Source organism: Girardinichthys multiradiatus, chromosome 8, assembly GCF_021462225.1.
Source record: "Girardinichthys multiradiatus isolate DD_20200921_A chromosome 8, DD_fGirMul_XY1, whole genome shotgun sequence".
Lineage (NCBI taxonomy): Eukaryota > Metazoa > Chordata > Actinopteri > Cyprinodontiformes > Goodeidae > Girardinichthys > Girardinichthys multiradiatus.
This window is the reverse complement of record NC_061801.1, coordinates 16,705,197-16,728,176: the sequence shown is the minus strand read 5'-3', so window position 1 is coordinate 16,728,176 and position 22,980 is coordinate 16,705,197. Positions and strand designations below refer to the sequence as shown.

The 22,980-nt window shown below is 41.5% G+C and overlaps 1 protein-coding gene across 1 annotated transcript; it reads right to left on the bottom strand.

Annotated features, from left to right (window-relative positions):
* Nucleotides 1-33: 33 nt before the first annotated feature.
* Nucleotides 34-22,773, bottom strand: nup188 (nucleoporin 188). The gene is made up of 43 exons (XM_047372427.1): nucleotides 22,663-22,773; nucleotides 21,428-21,482; nucleotides 21,240-21,313; nucleotides 21,072-21,156; nucleotides 20,897-20,977; nucleotides 20,750-20,794; nucleotides 20,563-20,655; nucleotides 20,310-20,429; nucleotides 19,387-19,598; nucleotides 19,009-19,123; nucleotides 18,621-18,821; nucleotides 18,382-18,462; nucleotides 18,217-18,303; nucleotides 18,004-18,123; nucleotides 17,799-17,925; nucleotides 17,539-17,697; nucleotides 16,309-16,435; nucleotides 16,126-16,213; nucleotides 15,954-16,030; nucleotides 15,754-15,868; nucleotides 15,536-15,656; nucleotides 15,382-15,448; nucleotides 12,230-12,355; nucleotides 11,889-12,129; nucleotides 11,601-11,807; nucleotides 11,347-11,516; nucleotides 11,186-11,255; nucleotides 11,012-11,079; nucleotides 10,724-10,919; nucleotides 8,574-8,651; nucleotides 8,392-8,477; nucleotides 8,168-8,313; nucleotides 7,918-8,096; nucleotides 7,623-7,823; nucleotides 7,432-7,521; nucleotides 5,595-5,747; nucleotides 5,188-5,325; nucleotides 5,020-5,094; nucleotides 4,725-4,940; nucleotides 4,498-4,629; nucleotides 4,344-4,417; nucleotides 3,650-3,779; nucleotides 34-734 (listed from the first exon to the last, which is right to left on the bottom strand). The coding sequence occupies exons 1-43, from the start codon at nucleotides 22,686-22,688 to the stop codon at nucleotides 555-557; spliced, it is 5,232 nt and encodes a 1,743-aa protein (XP_047228383.1). The 5' UTR covers nucleotides 22,689-22,773; the 3' UTR covers nucleotides 34-554.
* Between the last annotated feature and the right edge of the window lie 207 nt (nucleotides 22,774-22,980).

Here is a 22,980-nt window from a genome sequence, read left to right as displayed (position 1 = left end):
CTGACGCAGTTTGATTTAAGAGAAAAACAACCCTTACTTTGGTAGAAAACCTTTAATAGCATATATATTTTCTTTGAAAGTACAAATTTTGGCCACTACTTCTGAACAAGAATTGAACTAATTAAAATAAAACAGATCATGTCAAGATAAAACAGAAACAAGAAAAAAAGGAGCTTGACAAGATCTTATGTTTTTAATTATGGTCATGCAGAGAATATGTTGAAGTAGCATTTTAAACTTTCTAGTCATCAGGTTGTCATAGTGACCTATAAAACTAGGCCTGGGAATGATGGACCATAATCAGTTTTCGCTGATGAAGAATAGCACCAAGATCCCTACAGACTCAGTTCTTCATCATAATGAACATGTTTGAAAGGCTGTATTGAAGTTCTGGCACCCAAGAATATTAAATATTAAAGTCAAATGTTACTACGCCTTGAACCACAACAACTCTTCACTTCTAAACAGGGCTCGACACTAGAAAAGGTTTTTTTTATTGAAAACATCTATGAAAATATTGGCTTCTTTTGTGCAGAGGGATAAACTAGCAACATCTATCTTTGCACAAGTCTGACGAAGGCCTGAACCAGCTGGATGATGGGCTCCTGGCCTTCGTGGCTTGGCTTCGAGCCGGGTGTGGGAGGTTTGGACTGAATTGAGGGGAGGATGCCGCTAGCTGGGGATGATGGTGAACCCCTTCTGAAGTGGCGTGACAGGCTGGAAAGAAGAGTGCTCTAAAATTTGAAGAAAAAAAAAAAAGATTTAAGGAAAAGCTCAAACCACTGAACTAAAAAAGCTTATAAAAACCTTAAAAGATTTAAAAGACCCATCAACAAGTGAGCTTTTATCTTTGCTACAAGGATTAGGAAGAGTATTCTACAGCAGTGCTTCCAGCCGAGACAGAACCGCTGGCCGACTGGTCCAAAATCCATGGACTCTCCTCATACTACCACACAGCCAGGGTTATGTACACCACTAAAGCCTGTTGATGCGTATTCCACACATAATAATATTGGAAGCACTTTGTCGCCATTTATCAGACCTTTGGCTATATATCAATAATTTGAATACTAAATAGCAACTTTCATATCTACTTTATGTACTCTATTCCAATTAATCTCTACAACCTCCTTAGATTCAGTTTAATAGCAAAACATTTTTTAAAAACATAATTGCAAAAAGAAAAAAAAACATTCACATAGTAAGGAATTCAACACTTGAACAAAAAGAAATGCTGTACTCCTAGCTAGAGGAAATGGTTAAAAAATATATTTTACAATAAACTTTTATTTTACATGACCAAATAAAATTTAAACAGATATAATACACAAATTATGCAATATAGGTATAAAGTGGAATCTGTATTACAGTGCCTTGCAAAAGTACTCGGCCCCCTTGAACTTTTCAACCTCTTTCCACATTTCAGGCTTCAAACATAAAGATATAAAATTCAAATTTTTTGTGAAGAATCAACAACAAGTGGGATACAATCATGAAGTGGAATGAAATTTATTGGATGTGTCAAACATTAACAAATAAAAAACTGAATAAGGGGGGCATTCAATATTATTTGGCCCCCTTGCGTTAATACTTTGTAGCGCCACCCTTTGCTGCAATTACAGCTGCAAGTTGCTTGGGGTTTTCTCTATCAGTTTTGTACATCGAGGGACTGAAATTCTTGCCCATTCTTCCTTGCAAAACAGCTGGAGCTCAGTGAGGTTGGATGGAGAGCGTTTGTGAACAGCAGTCTTCAGCTCTTTCCACAGATTCTCAATTGGATTCAGGTCTGGACTTTGACTTGGCCATTCCAACACCTGGATACGTTTATTTGTGAACCATTCCATTGTAGATTTGGTTTTATATTTTGGATCATTGTCTTGTTGGAAGATAAATCTCCATCCCAGTCTCAGGTCTCTTACAGACTCCAACAGGTTTTCTTCCAGAATGGTCCTGTATTTGGCCCCATCCATCTTCCCATCAATTTTGACCATCTTCCCTGTCCCTCCTGATGAAAAGCAGGCTCAAACCATGATGCTGCCACCACCATGTTTGACAGTGGGGATGGTGTGTTCAGGGTGATGAGCTGTGTTGCTTTTACGCCAAACATATTGTTTTGCATTGTGGTCAAAGAAGTTGGATTTTGGTTTCATCTGACCAGAGCACGTTCTTCCACATGTTTGGTGTGTCTCCCAGGTGGCTTGTGGTAAACTTTAAACGAGACTTTTTATGGATATCTTTGAGAAATGGCTTTCTTCTTGCCATTCTTCCATAAAGGTCAGATTTGTGCAGTGTACGACTGATTGTTGTCCTATGGACAGACTCTCCCACCTCAGCTGTAGATCTCTGCAGTTCATCCAGAGTGATTATGGGCCTCTTGGCTGCATCTCTGATCAGTCTTCTCCTTGTTCAAGATGAAAGTTTAGAGGGACAGCCGGGGTCTTGGTAGATTTGCAGTGGTCTGATACTCCTTCCATTTCAATATGATTGCTTGCACAGTGCTCCTTGGGATGTTTAAAGCTTGGGAAATCTTTTTGTATCCAAATCCGGCTTTAAACTTCTCCACAACGGTATCTCGGACCTGCCTGGTGTATTCCTTGGTCTTCATGATGCTCTCTGCACTTTGAACAGAACCTTGAGACTATCACAGAGCAGGTGCATTTATACGGAGACTTGATTACACACAGGTGGATTTTATTTATCATCATCAGTCATTTGGGACAACATTGGATCATTCAGAGATCCTCACTGAACTTCTGGAGTGAGTTTGCTGCACTGAAAATAAAGGGGCCAAATAATATTGCACGCCCCACTTTTCAGTTTTTTATTTGTTAAAAACGTTTGACACATTCAATAAATTTCATTCCACTTCACAATTGTGTCCCACTTGTTGATTCTTCACAAAAAATTAGAATTTTATATCTTTATGTTTGAAGCCTGAAATGTGGCAAGAGGTTGAAAAGTTGAAGGGGGCCGAATACTTTCGCACGGCACTGTATTTAACCCTAACCCATGGTGACAGAAGTGTATTTATCAACTTAATTTTGAGTTTGTCTGGATTAAATGTGTTCATCTACATAATCAACATTATCCATAGTTAAAAATTAAGACATGCATTATAGTCTGTAGATTAACACACACACACCTACTCTAATGCCTGGTTCACGCAGCAGGATTTTCAAATTGTCGGCGGATTTTTAAATGTGACACTAAAAAAACCGTAGGTGTACCAGCTTCGGTCTTACAGTGTGTGGTGTCCAGCCACTCGAAAACTTCAACACACCATACACAAACATGCAAACTCTCTCGAGTCAGAGTAATTCCCCTCCGTGTTTCTGTCACATTGCTTTCTTATTATCTATACGGCTGTGAGCTCGTTTGTCCTCGGGCAACAACCCAGACAGTAGGAAATCGGGGCAAGATAACCCAACATGTTGAATATCCCCGATTTCAGGTCAGGGCGGTCCCAACGTCCTTCGGAGCCGACTAGATCACTCTTAACACACCACACACGGCAGGATTATCTCATAAGATTATTTTAAGAGCCATCAAGATAATCGGGGCATATCGGAAGGGGAAGATTGAGGCAAAAATCGGCAAAAAAGAATCCCAGTGTGAACCAGGCATTAATCTAAGAAAATAGACATCTCACCAGTTCTGAGCTGAGCTCCTGTTTGAGCCTTTGTTTATCTCGGGGGAGGATGGTTGGATCTTTGAGACACCGGACAGCCTGAGAGATCAGTACGTAGAAGCAGTTTTCCATGGTGAACATCAGCAGTGACCTGAAAACCAGAGGAAATGAAAAAAGATTTCAACCATTTGATTAATGCTGCACATTTGTCCCTTGGACACAAAAAATGTTTTTTTCCTTCCAAGATGGCCATAGAAATATATCATAAAACCTATATAAGTTAAACATGGTGTGAGCCACAGAATGTTGTCTAAGAATAATCATTTTTTATGTAATACCGTTAAGAAAGTCTTCAAGATTATGTTTTTCTATTCATTTTTTAATAGTGCATGAAAACATATCTAGGGGAAAACAATTCTGAAGGGATCTGTACTACTTTGTCCTCTGTGTATTTTCTTCTGTCATCGACTCCCATTGAAAAAGATTCCAAAAAAAGGCAATCGAGCCACTTTGTAAACCCACTAAAAAGAACATGGTACCATGGTAACCAAAAACCCAGCTCTCTTGTTCGTAAACGTGCCTCTGATCATCATCCAACGCTCACTGATTTAGAACATTTACTCACATTTTGTCAGATTATAGGCTTTCCTAATGTTAAACCAAGCCATTAAGATAATACGGGCCAATTCATGTAGCAGAAGAGAGCTCGACTTACTTCAGAGCTTGGATCTCTTCCAACGAAGCCAGCGAAGCTATGCTCTGAGAAGCTGGCTCCTTCTTCTTCTCCATCTATAAACAAACAGCACAAAATTATCGCTTCTGTGCTTTGGGTTGACTGAAGCGGGACTTTGTGGTCTTCCAAAGCCTACCTCACTGAGCATGCCCAGGGCCACATTGATGGTGGCCAGCAGGGTCCCGAATGACGGCGCCACATCCGGGTCAAATGCAGGAGTTGTGAAGCTGAGCACAAACAGGGTCCTGTACTCAGCCAGGTCCATACACTGAAAAACAAGCAGATATACAGTCAACATTTTCTGCGCCTTTTAATAACATAAGATTACAAATTCTCATTTTTGCAGTGAAAAGTGGGTGTGACCTGGTCCAGCAGTATCTGGCAGCAGTCTGGAGTGAAGTGCTGCAGAGTAGCCAGGGTTTTACTGAGGATCTTCAGCAGGCTGCACTGTACGGCCAACAGGGCCTTCAGCTCAGCCTCTTCTCTTTCTCCACCTCCTCCTCCTGCTGCATCTTTATTCAAGGTCTGAGGGGGCCGCTGTGCCCGGGGGCCAGGGGGCAATGCCTCACCATTCTTAGACTAAACAAAAAATGCACGTTAAGTTACAACGACCCTGTCTTCATTAGATTTAAAGTTATAAAAATGCTCAGATCTTAACCTGTAGGTAATGATGGAGCATCTTTTTGCTGTTGAGCAGGTATGTGCACGTCTGGCACAAGTAACATAGGTTTATCTACAGAAACAAACGACAGAAAAATGCTGAATAAATAAAAGAGATTGCAGTTTTGCTCCTTTCGCTGATGCAGTTATTTTGCTTCAGACCCACCTGGACGTCTCTGAGCAGATTGGGAAGATGAAACTGCCATTCCTTGCAGAAGCTGGAGAGCTGCAGCAGAAATCCCACTGTGTGATCCGCCTCGTCTAAACAAGAAAGGCTCTGCACTGTGCGCACGGCGTTCAGACACTGAACAGAGAGGAAACAAGGAGGGAACTTCCTGAAATGAAATTATATTAGCTGATGGGCCCTAGAGGCAGTGCTGGCTGCTGTTAAAGGTGAAACCAAACTACAACTGAGAGCCTTTTTCAGAAAATGTAACTCTTTGTTTATAAGTTGTAGCTTGGAGGATTGTGAATAACAAAGGAGATTTTTGGTAGATTGGAAGAGAAAGAATGGAGAACAAGTAGACAATTTGCAGGCTCCAAACAAATGACTTAGACTAACAGCAGTCCTACCTGTAATATGCGTTCCTGATGCACTCCAACAAAGTCCAGGGCTTCGTTGATGAAGTTGTAGCGAAGAGTCTTCAGGAGACTCTCCATCAAAGACATGCAGAGGCGGTACACACCCGGCCAGCAGGCGGAGTCCTGGGACTTCCTAGAGAAACTCTGAGACGCAGGGAAATATTGGGTTATTGATAGTAGTCGGTATACTGCTGCAGTATATTACACCATTCATTTTTCATTTCAAAACTTGTCCGGACCAATATTTTCCAGATCAAAGTTTGGCTATTTTTTTTCTTTCCTGCAAATACAGAAATTTACCATTAATGTATGACAGGAAAGTCTACAGAGGTCAAGCTTTCAATGTGGAAGAGCAAACACAATGGGTTAATGAAAAAAGCGACAGATGGGTGGAGCGAAGGACAGAAAGAGCGTAGAAATCAGGGAAATATCAGGAAGGGGGGGAGAAGCAAAACGGAGGGATCATATCTAGAAAGGAAGTAAGAAAAGATTGGACTGAGGAAAGAAAATGAGTTAAGGGAAGGAACAAAAGATTATAGGAAGGAAAGATCAAAGGACTGTAAAAAGGAAGGTATGAAGACAGATGAACTAATGGATAGATGTGGTTAGGGGTGGAAGATATGACAATCTTAGATCGTAAAGGATTAGGATGACAAGCTGCCAAAACAGAGAGACCCGTTAGATTGTCTTTAAGGCACATTCTATGCACTGTAGTTCTTTGCTCTTGCTCAGACATAAATGTCAATTTCCTTGTTTGCTCAACAACAAAAAAAGCTTATGTGGATGAGATGAAATGGTTACTGGTTTTAATGATTACCATGACAGGAATACAACTCAGTACCCTACCCTTAAAAGTAGATAAAACAGTACAAATATATATATATATATATATATATATATATATATATATATATATATATATATTATTAATGGTTTTTTTTCTCTTCCAAGCAGTAATACTACTAAAAGTGCTTTCTTTTTTTTTTTTTTAAGATATTTTTTCGGCACTAGTGGCCTTTATTTATTTATTTTTTGACAGTAGGCAGACAGGAAAGAGGGGTAGAGAGAGAGGGGGAGACATTCGGCAAATGTCGCCGGGTCCGGGACTCGAACCCGGGACAGCCTCTTCGAGGACTGTAGCCTCTGCATATGGTCGCGCGCTTAACCCCTACACCATCAGCGCCACGCCCTAAAATCGCTTTCTAAACATTTTTGGATTGTCTATCAAATGTGGAAACGTAAAACAGGGATATTAAAACTACCAACGAGCGCCTCCTGCTAAATGTAACTCGACTTTAGACCTCAGAGAAACACCAAAGAACCTCAAAGAGCATGAAGCTAAATATAAAGAGAAGCGTTTAGAGAAATAGTGAATGTTGGAAGCAGTGTGTTCAGGCAGCAGGCTGCAATTCATCCCTAATTTAACAAAGACATGTTGAGTGTGTTGGTGAATTTTTCAACTACTGCTACCAATAATGATGGTAACACTGATTCTGAAGTTAATCTGATGAATTTACACCCAATAGTCATGATGCAACATTTTCACACTGTTGTGTATGTATTGGGTTACAACAGCAAACGTTACTTCAGAGAAAAAAAATAGCCTGCTTGAAACAGCTTATTTTAATTTCTTCGCATATTTGATGTGTAGATAATAAAACAGGGATTAAGGCCTTTAAAAAGAAGTTAAATTTATTTTTCCATATTTCTTCAGATCTGGAAAATACTTAAAACTCCATACTTTTCCAAATTGTTTAGAAAGTCTGTATAATAAATACCAGCTGTTACGTCGATGTCTAAATGTAAAGCCTGATTTTATTTCTTTTACCTGTGAGGCTCCATTTGAAGACTCGTACACACTCAGAAGAGGAAGGCAGATGGTTTGAACAACTCCTGCTCCAGCAACAGCTGCTGCCCCCTAAAGGATTATTAAAGACAACCCCCCCCCCATGTTCCCTTAGATTATGATGGGAGAAAATAAAGCGTGAACGATTAGATGAGGGAGACGCTTGCGTGTACCTGAGGAGTGCGGGCCAGTGTTAGGAGCAGGTGGAGCGCGGCTTCGGTGAAGTAGAGGTTGTGTTTGCAGCGCAGACTGATCTCCACGGCGCTCAGCACTGAGGGCAGGACTGGGACCTTCCTCATCACCAACACCCAGTACTCACCATCCTCATCAGTACGACACAGCTCTTTGGCTAAGTGCAGGGCAAGAACGCACACCTGACCAAAAATAAATACAACTAACTGATCTGAAAATGACCAAAAGGACTAGCTTTAAACATGACAAACATTCTCAATGTCAATCTCTTCTTACCCCGTCTCTCTGGTCCTTCTGCAGACCACGAGGAGAATCCGTCTCCATGCTGTCCTCCTGCTCCTGCATGTCTCCCATCTGACTCACGTGTCGAGTGTTGTCGATGAGCGCCAGCGCCTCATCCTTCACCGTCTCGCATACAGAGAGCAACAGCTGGGGCAGCTGGGAAATATCTCCGCCTAGTTGACAGTTGAAAAGACGTTAAGCACTTATCATTCGATTCAAACACAGACAAAAAGAGGTTTTATACCATTGAGTCCCTGAATCTGTAGCACAGAGATGAGTGCAGAGAAGATTTTAGCTTTGGTCCTGTCCATCATCTGCTGGTCAGCCTGCAGGGTGCTCTCCAGGATTAGGGAGAGTGGAGAAAGGATGTCTGGAGCAGCTGCTACCACACTAAACACAGAAAGAGGAGTAAAGTATTTAATCGTGAAAACTGATTAAAAAAAAAGATGTCAAACACACCCTGCACACCTTCTCCACTGTTTCAGGAGGATTAGCAGGAGCGTAGCCATCATGGATCCCAGACGAAGACAAGGCACAGATGTGGGTGTGGTCAGCTGAAGAGGAGGAGAGGGAAAATTAGAAATGGATTAAAAAGAAACAAAGAAAAGAAAGAAGAAGAAAACAGGAATTGGTTTCATGTCATAACTTACAGCAGCTTTAGTCCCATCTAGAACATCCATAAACAGCTTCAGTTTGGTTGAATCTTCTGTTAGATGCATCACATCAGCCTGAAAACATCCAAAGACATCAAAGAATCTGATTTTCTGTTTCTCTACAATCCAAATAAAACAGTTTAATTTCACAGACCACTTAAAAAGAAAAAGATCTCAATATTTTCAGCACCAAGAGTCAGAATAAAATGTCTTCTATAGCTTAGCATCAAAAACAAACTTACCTGACTTGTGAAAAAAGCAAAAATGTCTAGTTGCACAGTGCCTTGCAAAAGTGTCCCCCCCTCCTCAAACATTTATCATGTTGTAAATACAAGCCTCGGTGTAGTTGAATGCAATTTTGTGTGACAGGCCAACAAAAATGAGCATGTTTAATGAGTAGACAGAGAAAAAAAAAAGATTTAAATTTTTTTTTTACAATTTTACAAATGCAGTATCACCTTGAATACATTATCCCCACAGTGATGCATGGTGGTAGCAGCATCATGGTGTGGGAGTGCGTTCCTTTAAGCTGATCAGAGTTAACATTAAGATGAATGGAGCCGTAAACATGGCAATCCTGGATAAAAACCTCTTAAAGACGCTGCAACATACTTGAAACCATGGAGACTAATCTTTTCAGCAAGACAAGAGCTGTAAACAGACAGCCAGAGGTACAAACAACTTTCATAAGTTCAAATGGCCCAGTCAAAGGCCAGACCTAAATCCAATGAAGAAACTGAACACAATGACGTTTGTGGTTGCAAGATGCTAAAAAATTAAAATGCTTAAATTTTAAGAATATTTTTGCAAGGTACCATAAACAGGTTAATGTAATCCAAATATCACTGGGCGCAATATGCATATCGTGAGGAGCTGCGTGAGAAAAGACAGCGTCCCTGTCAGGGGTGCTGCATAGTGCCCTCCCAGGGTCTCCGTTATTCTGCTGGGGGACTTCAACGTCCACGTGGGAAACAACAGTGACGCCTGGAAAGGCGTGATTGTGAGGAAGAAAGCCGGACAGACTTGGCAGGCCCAATCGTATAGTGAGCCCTCGGCCAGGATGTACTCAACTCCCACCTCTGGGAGAGCTCTGAGCAGATTCTGGGGGAAGTTGGAGACATAGAGTCCGAGTGGACCATGTTCTCTGCGTCCATTGTCGATGCTGTTGCCCGTAGCTGTGGTCGTAAGGTCTGCGGTGCCTATTGCGACAGCGGTGGACACTGGCAGTAAGGGATGCTGTCAACCTGAAGGAGTCCTATTAGCTGTGTTTGGCTTGTGGGACTCCTCAGGCAGCTGACGGGTACCGTGAAGCCAAGTATGCCGTGACCCGTCCTGTGGCAGAGGCAAAAACTCTGGCCTAGGAGGAGTTCGGTGAGGCCATGGAGAAGGACTACCGGCTGACCTCAAAGCGATTCTGGCAAACCGTCCAGCGCCTCAGGAAGGGGAATCAGTGCTTCGCCAACACTGTTTACAGTGGGGGCGGGGAGCCGCGGAGGTGTTCCAGGCACGAAGGCCCATGGGACGGCCCAGGACACACTGGAGGGACTATGTCTCTGGGCTGGCCTGGGAATGCCTTGGGCTCCCCCCAGAGGAGCTGGAGGAGGTGTCTGGGGGTGAGGGAAGTCTGGATGTCTTTACTGCCCCCGCGACCCGGTCCCGGATAAAGCGGAAGACAACGAGTATGAGTACGAGTCATCCTGTTACAGCGACATTCACCAATATCATCAAGCCCGATATATCGAAAAATGAATATCCTGTACATTGAACCATGCATGTATTAAACATGTAACATGTATTAAAACCAGTTACATATTCCACTGCATTATTTGTTCAATCAAGAGTTTTTTTTAGATGTGAGGAAATGTTACAGAATTCGAGAAAAGTTTAAGAGATATGAATCTTTTGGCCAGCGTCACTCCCAAAAATGTTCCAAGATAAATCTCCTTCTTTTTTCCCACTAGAACTAAACTTCAGAGGTGCAAACGGTGGATTTTATCTAAAAGGTAGCAAACTGTTTCACAAAAGCCGCCAGTTGATCCGCCAGTTCTGCAAAACATTATTACCAATTGTGCCAGCAAATCCAAAGATCTAAACTATTCCATTTAAAAACCAGGTTTGTAGCAAAAAGTGAGTTTACAGTAACGTACATGGGTGGTGGAAAGAATTAGCAGCATCCGCCAAGCAGAAATCAGCATTTGTGTCTCTGGCAAACAACAGATGCCCTCTTCTTCAGTCTCTGCCACATGGCACACCAACAACTTCACATACTGGGACCAGTAGTCATAGCGCCGTGCATTCGAGAACTTCTGTAGCCCATCCTTCAGAGACTGCTCCAAAGAACCACTGTAGTATCAAAAACATAGGTCATTTCTAGCATAGATGCAATATTTATTCTTGAAATCTAATTGGTTGTAGATTCAGGACCATACGTTTACCTGACAACATAGTAGATCTCCAGGCCGATGATCTTCATGACAAATGCACAGGCCTCCAGAACGCATGGCTGTGGACAAATTATCAAGTTTGACAAATATCCAGTTAACCATTAAGTAGTCAGTTTAGAAAAGTGAAAGGGGGATGCAATTTGTATTTTTAAATAGAATGAAGACCTCTGTGGTGTCCGACGGCGGGGTAAGGGTTCCAAAGAGAGGTGTTGTCAAGTTCTCCCAAAATCTGTCCCTGCACACAAACAGCAACATGCCATGATGTTTTCCACAACCCCAACTTGCCTGAAAACTCAGTCTGCTTAATTCTAGTGGTATGTTCTCACTTGGTGCGAAGGACAGAGATGGCACTGTCCCTACGATCCTGCCACAGGGCCAGAAGGAAAGCCAGTGCTGCCCGGTGGAGCAACGGAGGACACCAATACTTCCCCTGCTGTTTTGAGTTGATTAGATCCAACACCACATGAAGGCAGCTCCACTCGCCCACCAGGAACTCCTACAGGTCAACACAGGGATGTAATTGAATCTAGATGCACCAATGCTTAAGAGACAACTACACCAAGGTCCTCCCATCTTATACCTTTGACCCTTCATTTCCGTCTTTCACCTCCAGGTTGAGGAAGAGTTCAATGAGACCTGGCTGAGTTTCCACGGCCACAGTGAGGAACTCCAGGATCATCACCTTGATCCTCATGTCTTCTGTTTTGCTCTGCAGCCGGGCGAGGAACGCATCCCTGATAGCCGCCGCATCGCTGCCGAGGCAGGCGTAGACGGACATGGGAGCCACCTACAAACAGAAGGAGTTTAGCAGTCATATTTGGTTAAACCCATCAGGTATAAATCAGTGCAGGGGCAGAGGAGGTCTTACAGTGGCGAGCCTTTTCAGGAGCTGGATGGCGAGGCGGGGCAGTGCCGGATCATGTTTGTGGTAAATATATTTGGCTAGGACGACTACGAGGTTGCTGCCGTGACCACCGTGCTGCGTCAGCGCCTGCTCCAAGGGGGACACCGCATCAGACGGGGGCTTCAGACGTATCACGTTGTTCGTAACAGAAAAGGCCAGTTTGACTGTCTGGATCAGAATCTGACCTGGACCCTCAGAGCCACAGCTGCAAGAATTTACAGGAGATTTTAACTAGCAACTTATCAACAAAGGCAAATGAGCAAAGAAAAAAACTGTGGATTATTAGGAAAAGAACAATTGTTCACCTGCTGGGCTGTGCAGCCAGGACAACATCTATGGTGTCCACTCCAACAGCCATGATGTTGACAACAGCCTGTCCAGCTTCTGTGTTTGCTAAACTGTAGATGCAAAGGGACTGCAGGGTGGGAGTGCTGCAAGGACACAGGAAACATTCATGGTAAACCTTTATTAGATAAACGTTTCTCAGAATTTTACTCTATAATAACAACAACAATGGTGATAATAATAATAATAATAATAACAATAACCTCCTTGAGCTTTAGCAGCTTGGTCACTAAACAATCATAATAATTATGGAAATTGAGGCAAACATTGACATAGTTTTGAATACTGTTTTAACCAACATAAAACTACACATGAACAGAAAAATCGGCCGATGACCAAAATCAATCAATCAATTTTATATTGACCTGGTTGGCGACTAGCTGCTAAAAAAGTCAAAATCCTACGATTTTTTTCCAATCAGTGAACACACCACAGCACACCAAAGAACTACCAGGTGGTCTCACAACAGCGCTCCTCTGCATGAAAGTTGTTACTACAGAAAGACCGTTAACTGTTTTCAGTTCAAGAGGTTTTTTTTTTTATTAAAACAGAGAAAGAACTAAAGGTGTATGAAACCATTTTAAAAATATAGTTTCTACAGTAGGTTGTTTTAACGGATAACAGCAAGGCTGAATATCTTACACCACAGCTGCTCTGCTCTCAGCCCCTCTGTTATGAAACATCCTTCATTTAGAAATAATAGCAGCCTTTTGGAGTTAGTGTAAGAGTTACATTCTCTCAGAAAATACCCAAAGAGACTGTTGTTTACAGTTAGTAGTGCTAACTTTAAACAACTGTGTACTAATTGCTAATACAGGTCCTTCTCAAAATATTAGCATATTGTGATAAAGTTAATTATTTTCCATAATGTCATGATGAAAATGTAACATTCATATATTTTAGATTCATTGCACACTAACTGAAATATTTCAGGTCTTTTATTGTCTTCATACGGATGATTTTGGCATACAGCTCATGAAAACCCAAAATTCCTATCTCACAAAATTAGCATATCATTAAAAGGGTCTCTAAACGAGCTATGAACCTAATCATCTGAATCAACGAGTTAACTCTAAACACCTGCAAAAGATTCCTGAGGCCTTTAAAACTCCCAGCCTGGTTCATCACTCAAAACCCCAATCATGGGTAAGACTGCCGACCTGACTGCTGTCCAGAAGGCCACTATTGACACCCTCAAGCAAGAGGGTAAGACACAGAAAGAAATTTCTGAACGAATAGGCTGTTCCCAGAGTGCTGTATCAAGGCACCTCAGTGGGAAGTCTGTGGGAAGGAAAAAGTGTGGCAGAAAACGCTGCACAACGAGAAGAGGTGACCGGACCCTGAGGAAGATTGTGGAGAAGGGCCGATTCCAGACCTTGGGGGACCTGCGGAAGCAGTGGACTGAGTCTGGAGTAGAAACATCCAGAGCCACCGTGCACAGGCGTGTGCAGGAAATGGGCTACAGGTGCCGCATTCCCCAGGTCAAGCCACTTTTGAACCAGAAACAGCGGCAGAAGAGCCTGACCTGGGCTACAGAGAAGCAGCACTGGACTGTTGCTCAGTGGTCCAAAGTACTTTTTTCGGATGAAAGCAAATTCTGCATGTCATTCGGAAATCAAGGTGCCAGAGTCTGGAGGAAGACTGGGGAGAAGGAAATGCCAAAATGCCAGAAGTCCAGTGTCAAGTACCCACAGTCAGTGATGGTCTGGGGTGCCGTGTCAGCTGCTGGTGTTGGTCCACTGTGTTTTATCAAGGGCAGGGTCAATGCAGCTAGCTATCAGGAGATTTTGGAGCACTTCATGCTTCCATCTGCTGAAAAGCTTTATGGAGATGAAGATTTCATTTTTCAGCACGACCTGGCACCTGCTCACAGTGCCAAGACCACTGGTAAATGGTTTACTGACCATGGTATCACTGTGCTCAATTGGCCTGCCAACTCTCCTGACCTGAACCCCATAGAGAATCTGTGGGATATTGTGAAGAGAACGTTGAGAGACTCAAGACCCAACACTCTGGATGAGCTAAAGGCCGCTATCGAAGCATCCTGGGCCTCCATAAGACCTCAGCAGTGCCACAGGCTGATTGCCTCCATGCCACGCCGCATTGAAGCAGTCATTTCTGCAAAAGGATTCCCGACCAAGTATTGAGTGCATAACTGTACATGATTATTTGAAGGTTGACGTTTTTTGTATTAAAAACACTTTTCTTTTATTGGTCGGATGAAATATGCTAATTTTGTGAGATATGAATTTTGGGTTTTCATGAGCTGTATGCCAAAATCATCCGTATTAAGACAATAAAAGACCTGAAATATTTCAGTTAGTGTGCAATGAATCTAAAATATATGAATGTTAAATTTATTATCACAATATGCTAATATTTTGAGAAGGACCTGTATAAGATGTTAAAGATTGTCAACTCGATATTTATTTTGTCTAATTTTTAAAACAACGAACACACACACACACACATACACACACACACACACACACACACACACACACACACACACACACACACACACACACACAGTGTCAGGTTGGCTCAGATCTTAAATAATAACTGATCATAACACAAGGACTCTTTCAGCTTCTTGTATAGGTAGTTAAAGTGCATGAATTATTTCATAATTTAAATCTGAGCTTTTTCATCGCAAATAATAAGTTGGACACAGCTAAAATGATGTAATATGGTGCACTTCAACATTTTATTATTAACAGACAATTTATAGGCTGTCATTTCCCACAACCTGGAGGATTTTACTGTATTAATAGTTCTGGTGATGTAAAGGAAGGCAGAACGTTATGTTAGAACGTTTTATTGTTACCACGTTTCAATTTTCAATTAAATAAATGAACAAAATATTATTAAAATTGTTTAAGTTCTAAAAGTAAAATGGAAATCAGCAGGTCAGAGAACAGAAATGAGCCACAAAATCTCTAATCAGTGCACATCCAGTTAAAACATATAATATTAGTTAAGAAACAATACACTGCATGATCAAACCGTGTGCGTGTGCAAACTCTGATATTTTCCTACATCTGTACAACCTTATGGTCCAGCTCTCTAAATTATCTGTGATGGGGAAGATTTTTCAAAAGTACATCCATACCTGCCCTGGTCCTCTCCTTCGGGGCTCAGATTTAGAATGGCATGTATCAACTCCAAAATGTGGCACCCTGCAGAGACAGACAAGTCAACTCTTCCTCTGGGTTTTCTGCTTCCCTCTTAGACTCAGGGAAGTAAGGAAAATCAGGCATGTTTACCTATTCTCTCTCTGACTCCATAGGTGTTGTACCGCCACTTATGGTATGTTGGCAGCATTTCCTTTAAGACCAGCAGCACACAGGGAATCAGCCCTTTGCTCTGAGTGTTTCCCAGCTGCCCCTGAGAGAGATAAATGTGGTGTCATACATTATAAAGAGCAGAGGTCCATCTCAATTATGCTTTTTTGTTTGCCATCTTTATAAAAAACGGTTTTTACCTTCACCAAGGTTGTAATGAGGCGAAGGAAGGCGATCGTTACAGCGTACTCTCCTCTGGGCTGCTCGATCTGAACCAGCAGGTTGCCATAATTACCCGCCTTCATCCCCTCAGCACTAAGACCAAAGAAATATTAGTCTGATATTTTAGAGACAAGTTCAACATTCAGCAGAATGCAGTCTGGCGTCTTTTTCGGTGTACCTGATGCACTGGGCCATGTTGGTCAGAGGGCTGGAGGCGAAAGGGAGGAAGCCAGTGTGATGCAGACTGGACCACACCTGAGAGTAAGTAAGGATACGAAAAAGAGAGATGAGATACGCAAGACCTGAATCTCTGTTATGCGGTTCACTCAAGAACAAACAATCATACACACCTTCCCTGGCATCCTTGCAGCAAGCACAGAGAGGCAATTCACACAGGAGGCGATCACATCCACCGGGGGGGTGATGACTGAAGTTAACCTGACAGGCACGACAGATGCATGTTACAGGATCAAGATTATTAAAAATAAAACACACGCAATGGGATTTATGCAATAGGTCTGAAGTTAGATTACCTCTGCAGCAACATGTAGATGCGTGAAGTGAGAGGCAGCAAACAGTCGGACACAGTCCAGTCTATACTGATGATCTTATGGACCAGATCCAGGATGGGTTTCACACGTGTACAGTGAGCAATGACATCTAGCGCAAACATGTTTACAGGGTTGAATTAATTACAGATGCTGCACAAAATGAAAAATAGAAAATGTTAAATTAAAACTAATCAGATTTTGAAACACCTGCGCACAATTTCTATGAAAATACAAACAACCTAAAAGGAAATGAAATGCGTTTTTCTTCTAATCCAACTGGGTAAAAACTATGGAAAAGCTACTCATGACAAAATTCTGTCAACAGGGCTCCACACAGTGGAAACCTGAAAAACCCTGTCTACATTCTAGCACTGTGCAATAATCACATTTGTATTTTAGCTTTGGTTCCAAATAAGTAAGCAGTTGATTAGAGTAAGCAGAGTAGCTAAGTAGTTATAAGAAGAGTAAGTATGTATATTTTCAAAATTCATTTGGAAATCAAGCTCCCTGAGTCTATGGGAAAAGTGGAGAGGCACAGAATCCACTTTGGCACCGAGTTTTATCGAGTCCAAACTCAACAAAGCCGTCTACTAGAAATGTTTCATGGTTCCCTCGGCTGACATGGTCGCTGATAGAGCAACCTGGGCTTTCTCAGGTTACCTCAGCAGAACCACAGGCTGATTGCCTCCATGCCGTGCTGTACAGTAATTTATGCACAAAAAGGAGTCCCGACTAAGTATTGAGTCCTTATACTATACACATGTACGTACTTTTCACTAGGCTCGTGTTTCTGCATAAAAAATATATTTCTTATTGGTTATATGTAATATTTTAATTTTCTAAGAAATTTTATTTGTGTTTTCCATAAGCTGTCAGACACAATCTTTAAAATAACTGAAATAAACACTTGAGATACGTCATTGTGTGTGTTCAATGTTTGCAACTAAATTATTTAAATAAATAACATTTTTAATGGTATTTTACTTTATTTAGATGTGTCAGTAGGTCTCAAATCTGAACTATAAATGAAGCAGAAACTAATTCACTTAAGACCTCAAAAAACCTGTGGAGACTATGTTTAGCTTCTGATTAGAAGCACTTTAAAATATTTACAAGCAAATAAAAACTTTGAATGGTTTAAATCCTTTCCGAAGTACCAAACAATGATTTAAAAAGAGACTTAGGGGATTCATTTTAGGTTTTTTTAGGCACCTGCAGTGGAGACGACGTGCAGCAGCATTTCCACCTCGCAGGTGAACAGAGTCCAGGCACTGAATGAGTAGTCCCACCTCACCATGTAGCCCTGCTCCCCTGCAATCATTATCTGGCCCAGCACTCCCTGGGGCATCCACAGGTTAGTCTGCCCCGTACCTAATGGTAAATGTGGAGGACATGATGGGATAACAATGTACTTATTTATAAAGAAAAAGGCACGTCTGTGTATGAAGGTCATAATGCCAACCAAAACTAACCCAGAGGGTACAGGAGTTTTGGACTCTGTCTCCTCCACAACGTCTCATCGTCCTTAGAAATGATGTCATTGGGCTTGTGTTTGTAAACTTGTGTGTAGAAGGACATCTTATCCAAGAAGTTATACACCTGCAAACCACAAGAAAAAACATTGAGGCGTCTGTATAAAGAAAGGCTCCCAGGAATCCGTTCAGTGAGACGTTTTACCTTCTTCACTGTCGACTTGTTTGACACGAGTGCCGTCAGAAGCTGCAGCAGAGGTCCTATCTTGTGAGGGAACATTCCAGCTGCACTGTCCAGAATCATCCCCAGGCCCCTGTTTGGCTTCTAGAAACAGATTTACACAAACAGGTAGAATTATCAACAGAAATTACATTTTTAGCTACAATTTATCTCCCTTCCTTTGGCATTTTGTCTCACCATTTCCCAAAAGACTTCAGCTAAACTGGGAGCAGAAAGAACATCACAGGCAGCTTCAATCAAGTGAGAGCCCTCCACACCATTAGCCTGTAATATAAATTAAGAGAGAGTAAGATGCCAACACAGGTTAAACATATAAAACAGGCCATTAACACCAGGCAGTACCTGTAAGCTCTCTTCTTCAAATGATGTAATCACAAATGAGAGCAGGCCGTAGATGCACATTTTGGCTGTGCTTGCTGTACACTGGGTCAAACAGAGTCAAAAAGATGACATGGAAAATCAGTGAAACTGCTTTCATCTGCTTTAACTACACAACAGCAACACACGTTGCACAGGTAACACCCTATTTTCATGTTTCTTTTTGAATTGAGCCTTTAGCAGAGCGTATCTTCGTTTCTCACATTATTTCCTGAGGCTCCAAGCCCCTTCAGCATGGTTGACAGGTACTTAAAGACCCCCAGCTGCAGGGCCGTGTTGCCTATCCTCCTGATCACAGGATTGGACTCGTCGGGTCTGAGAGTGTGTCGCAGCAGGACCCAGGCCAACAACACAGGGCCATGATGAGGGATGTCACCAAATGTCAACAGCAGCTGATCCATCTCCTGGAAAAAGGCAGAAAAAAATACAGATATCACAAATATGAATTATGATGCTTAATTTATTTGCCATAATGTAATGGAAATAAATTGTTCGTCATTTGTTGTTGAGAAGCAGTCTTGTTGGGTTTTTTTTGTGTGAAGAAAAATCAATTCTGGTTATCTCTGCTTTAGTTCAAGGTTTAAATCAAACCTTAATGACATCAGGGGCCCCAGAGAACTGATGCTGCTCTGTACAATCCTCCAGAGCACACTTGTGCAGAAAGTCTATGTCCATCCCCTCCACCAGGATGAGAGAGCTCAAGTATCTGCCAGCCGGAGAAACAGAACAAATCATTAAAAACTATAGAATAGAAAAAAAGGACAATTAGAATATCACTTATAATGGAAGCGCTAGTGCAGATAAACAGAGGATAAAACCAGCAGCAAATACTGATATTAGATATTCAACAAGTGAATATCAGACAATAAACACACCAACCTAATTCTAGACATGAAATTGCTTGAAACTTTGGTATTTTTATTCAAGATTATCCTGCCTGGTCCACGTCTACTCTCTAGAGAAACGTACCCGATCCTGTCAACCAGTGCATCCAGGCTCTTGTCCACTAGGTGTCTGTTGGTCTGCCGTAAGCCGAAGCCTTGTCCTTTGAACGTTTTGGTAAAGCTGAGGAGGTCAGCAGGGCTCATCTCAAAGTACGCATAATAAAGGAAAATGATCTCCAGCAGCAGAGACTGTTCTCTCAAACACTGCATGAACCACCGTGAGACCTGCCTCTCAGTCTGAGAAAGCAAACAAAGCAACATTAATATTACTGGTAGTAATGACACAAGAAAAACAGAGGTTACACCTCATTGTGTGGTTACTACATAGTCTATTGCAAGTATTTATACTACTTTAACTTTTTTAAAGGGATATGCATATAAGATTGCAACCCCATTTCAATTTATTTCATAGGGATTTTATGTGATATGCACTATTTTGTACTGGTCTAATTGTGAAGTAGAAGAAAAGTACACATTTTTCCAAACGTTTTACAATTAAGAATCTCAAAAGTGTGGCATCCATTTGTATAGAGGTTCGTATTCAAAGGATTTCGACATTCTGGAGAACATATGCGAACATTAATTTGGGTTTTGCCACAGAATCTTAACATGAATATCCCTTTATTTAAACAACTCCATTGCAGCTCTGGCTGGATGTCTGCTGGAAGGTGAACCTCTCGTCCAGTTTCAAGCTTTAGCAGCCTAATCTCCATCCACCTTCCCGTCAACTTAGAACTACTTCCCTGTCCCTGCTGAAGAAAAGCACCCCCACAGCATGATGCTGCCTTCAACGTGTTTCACTGGTATGATGGTGTATCACACCCTTCCATTTCACAACTATTCACTACTTTGTGTTGGTCTATCACATAAAATCCCTATAAAATACATTAAGGTTTGTGGTTGTATCATGAAAAAGGGTCAGAAAGTTCAAGAGTGAAACAGCCTTACCATGAGGTTGCCGTGGGTTTCCCATGTCGGTGCTTCGGCCTTGAAGAGATTCTCAAACTGTGATTGATAGTTGCTCACCAGGTCTTTCTCCAGTTTATTAACACAGTTACTGTACTCGGTCTACACACACAAACAAAAACAAAGACAAGCAAACGCAAGAAAATAAATAAGGACAACACACAATCCTCGTCATGAAGGAATTAGTAATAAAATAAATTTGTACACTGTCATCAGAAATGTACCGTCCTCTCACCCGATAGGGATGACGCTCATCCTGAAAGTATGTGAGCAGCAGCAGAACGCATCGAAGCAGACACATGCGCTCCTCATAATAGTAATCAGCCATCTGTGAAAACAATTACAGAACAAATCCAGTCAATTTAAAAACTGTCATCCGGAAAATTACAGTTAAGTCAAAAGTTGCAGATTTCTAGACTCGCCTTTAGAAGAAGAGCCTGGCTTTGCCGCTCATCCTTTAGAACAACCTGTAGAGACAACCTGTATAAATCATCATCACAAATAATGCACATCTTCCTCTCTTTTTTCATCACATGATGGAAAAAAAAAAAGAACTAAAGTGAGAATACTTTTAACGAATCTCGGGTTCCTCTGTAGTCCTCCTGCAGATAGCACTGTAAAAGCTGCACACTCTGCTGCTCGTCCAGATTCTGTGACATTTATGAACACACACCTTAACACACCTCCTGAAACCTGCCATGCAGCAAATGCTTGTAACACTGAGAGCAACCTCTGAATTCTTACCAATAGTTTACTGATCCTAAAACCAAAGTCCTTCAGTGGCTGTGCAACATCTTTGTTATCCTTCACTTTCCCAGCAGAGGACGAGCTACAGGATGGGAGACTGACAATCACTGATTCTTTCATAAATAATCATGCATGTGATGTGAAGATACCTTGCTGTATCTGTACCTGGGTGGCTTGTAGTAACCAAGTCCTTGATGCAGTCGGTCCCAGTGTCTGTCAAGTTCTCCCTCTATCTGAGCCTGCAACCATCCAACATAAACATTTCTTTATTTGGCGTAAAAGTTGGGAGGTACCAGAAAAAACCCGACCCATTAAATGTTCAGCGCAGTCACAGAAGTAGTGAGGAAACATACCGGCTCTCTCAACGCAGACCTCCCCAGCAGAATAGTCCATAATTCTCGACAGCTCCTAAAAAAATGTGCTGTATTTAGACAGAGCAACACTGTATACATATTGCTGTGTTAGCACATCAGCACTACCTATACAGAATGCAGTAATATCATTTTGTTTTCAGTTTGTACATCAAGTACATTTTAGTGATTTTAACATCTGTGTCCTGATAGCTTTTGGAACATGCGTTTTAAGTAATTTGATCACTACTTTACAGCAGTAAGCAGCAAATCAGATGCACTGGAGGTATATTTTAGGTGGCGGTGATCCTAAAGCTCAGAAAGAGTGGCTGGGAGTCAGATAGTGAAAAAAACAGAAAAGAAGGAATAAGATATAAAATCTGGCTTAATCTTAATCAATATTGTCATCGCAATAATTAGCAATACCGATAAATGTTTTGGAGATATCCTGCAGACCTAGTTTATATTTCATTCCGGACTGCATTCCGAAGTGCTTCAGGATGCATTTATCTAGATTTGTTGATTTGCTCCAGATTCAGGATCTAACTTGACCTAGCATGACTTCCAGAAAGCAGATTTTGTTGCCAAATTATTTTTTGTTTTATGACCCTGGCTCTAACGTTCTAAACAACTTGCTGAAATTACATTAGACACGATTATGATTATGGTACTAAAGTGACATATGTGTGACATTGGTTATGTGCTTATTTGCATACAGATCTATCATTAAAATCCAAATTGATGCGCATCTCATTGGAACAAACAATAGAGACATGAAAAACATCAAGAGCATTTTGATCAATTTAGGTTACCTAGATATCACGAACCCATAATCATATTCAATCATCTCCATTCTGTTACAAAGTAAACCTTTATATACAAGGTGCTTATCACTAACTTAAATCACTGACTAGTGATAGTTGTTGAGGCTAATTAAGAGGGAGTTTCATTTGAAATAACGTGGTGTTTTCATAAAATAACGAGTAATCTCCCTAGCTGAGTTTTGTAGCTGTTGTTGATATGAGGCGCCGCGCTGAAGCAAAGCCTTTCAAATGTTAGCAGAACTTGCTAAGCTAACCAAGCGTGGCGCTAACAGTTCAAAAGACAAACCGTCAAACGTGGCGGTTACCTTGACTCAATGGGTGAGGCTTTGTTTAGACATATTTACTCACTAGTTTGTTTTTGTGAAACGTGTTTAGACACTATACATTTTAAATGAAGTATGTGACTGTTACTACCTGAAGCTCATCTCTGATTCCGCCATCTTCGATCCGGCCCTGTGATTGGTCGGTGAGCAGGCTCGTCACATCACGTTCTTCTTCTATTTCTTGCGCTTATTTTCAGACTTGCTTTAGTGCCACCTTCTGGAAGGAGATTATTATGTCAGTTCAAAGTTTTTTCCCTTTTATTGTTCGCCTGACATAAAATACGGAGCCCGCGAGGGGACATGGGGGAATTTGTTTTCTTTTGCGTCCCCACGCAATACAGGTCCTTCTCAAAATATTAGCATATTGTGATAAAGTTCATTATTTTCCATAATGTCATGATGAAAATTT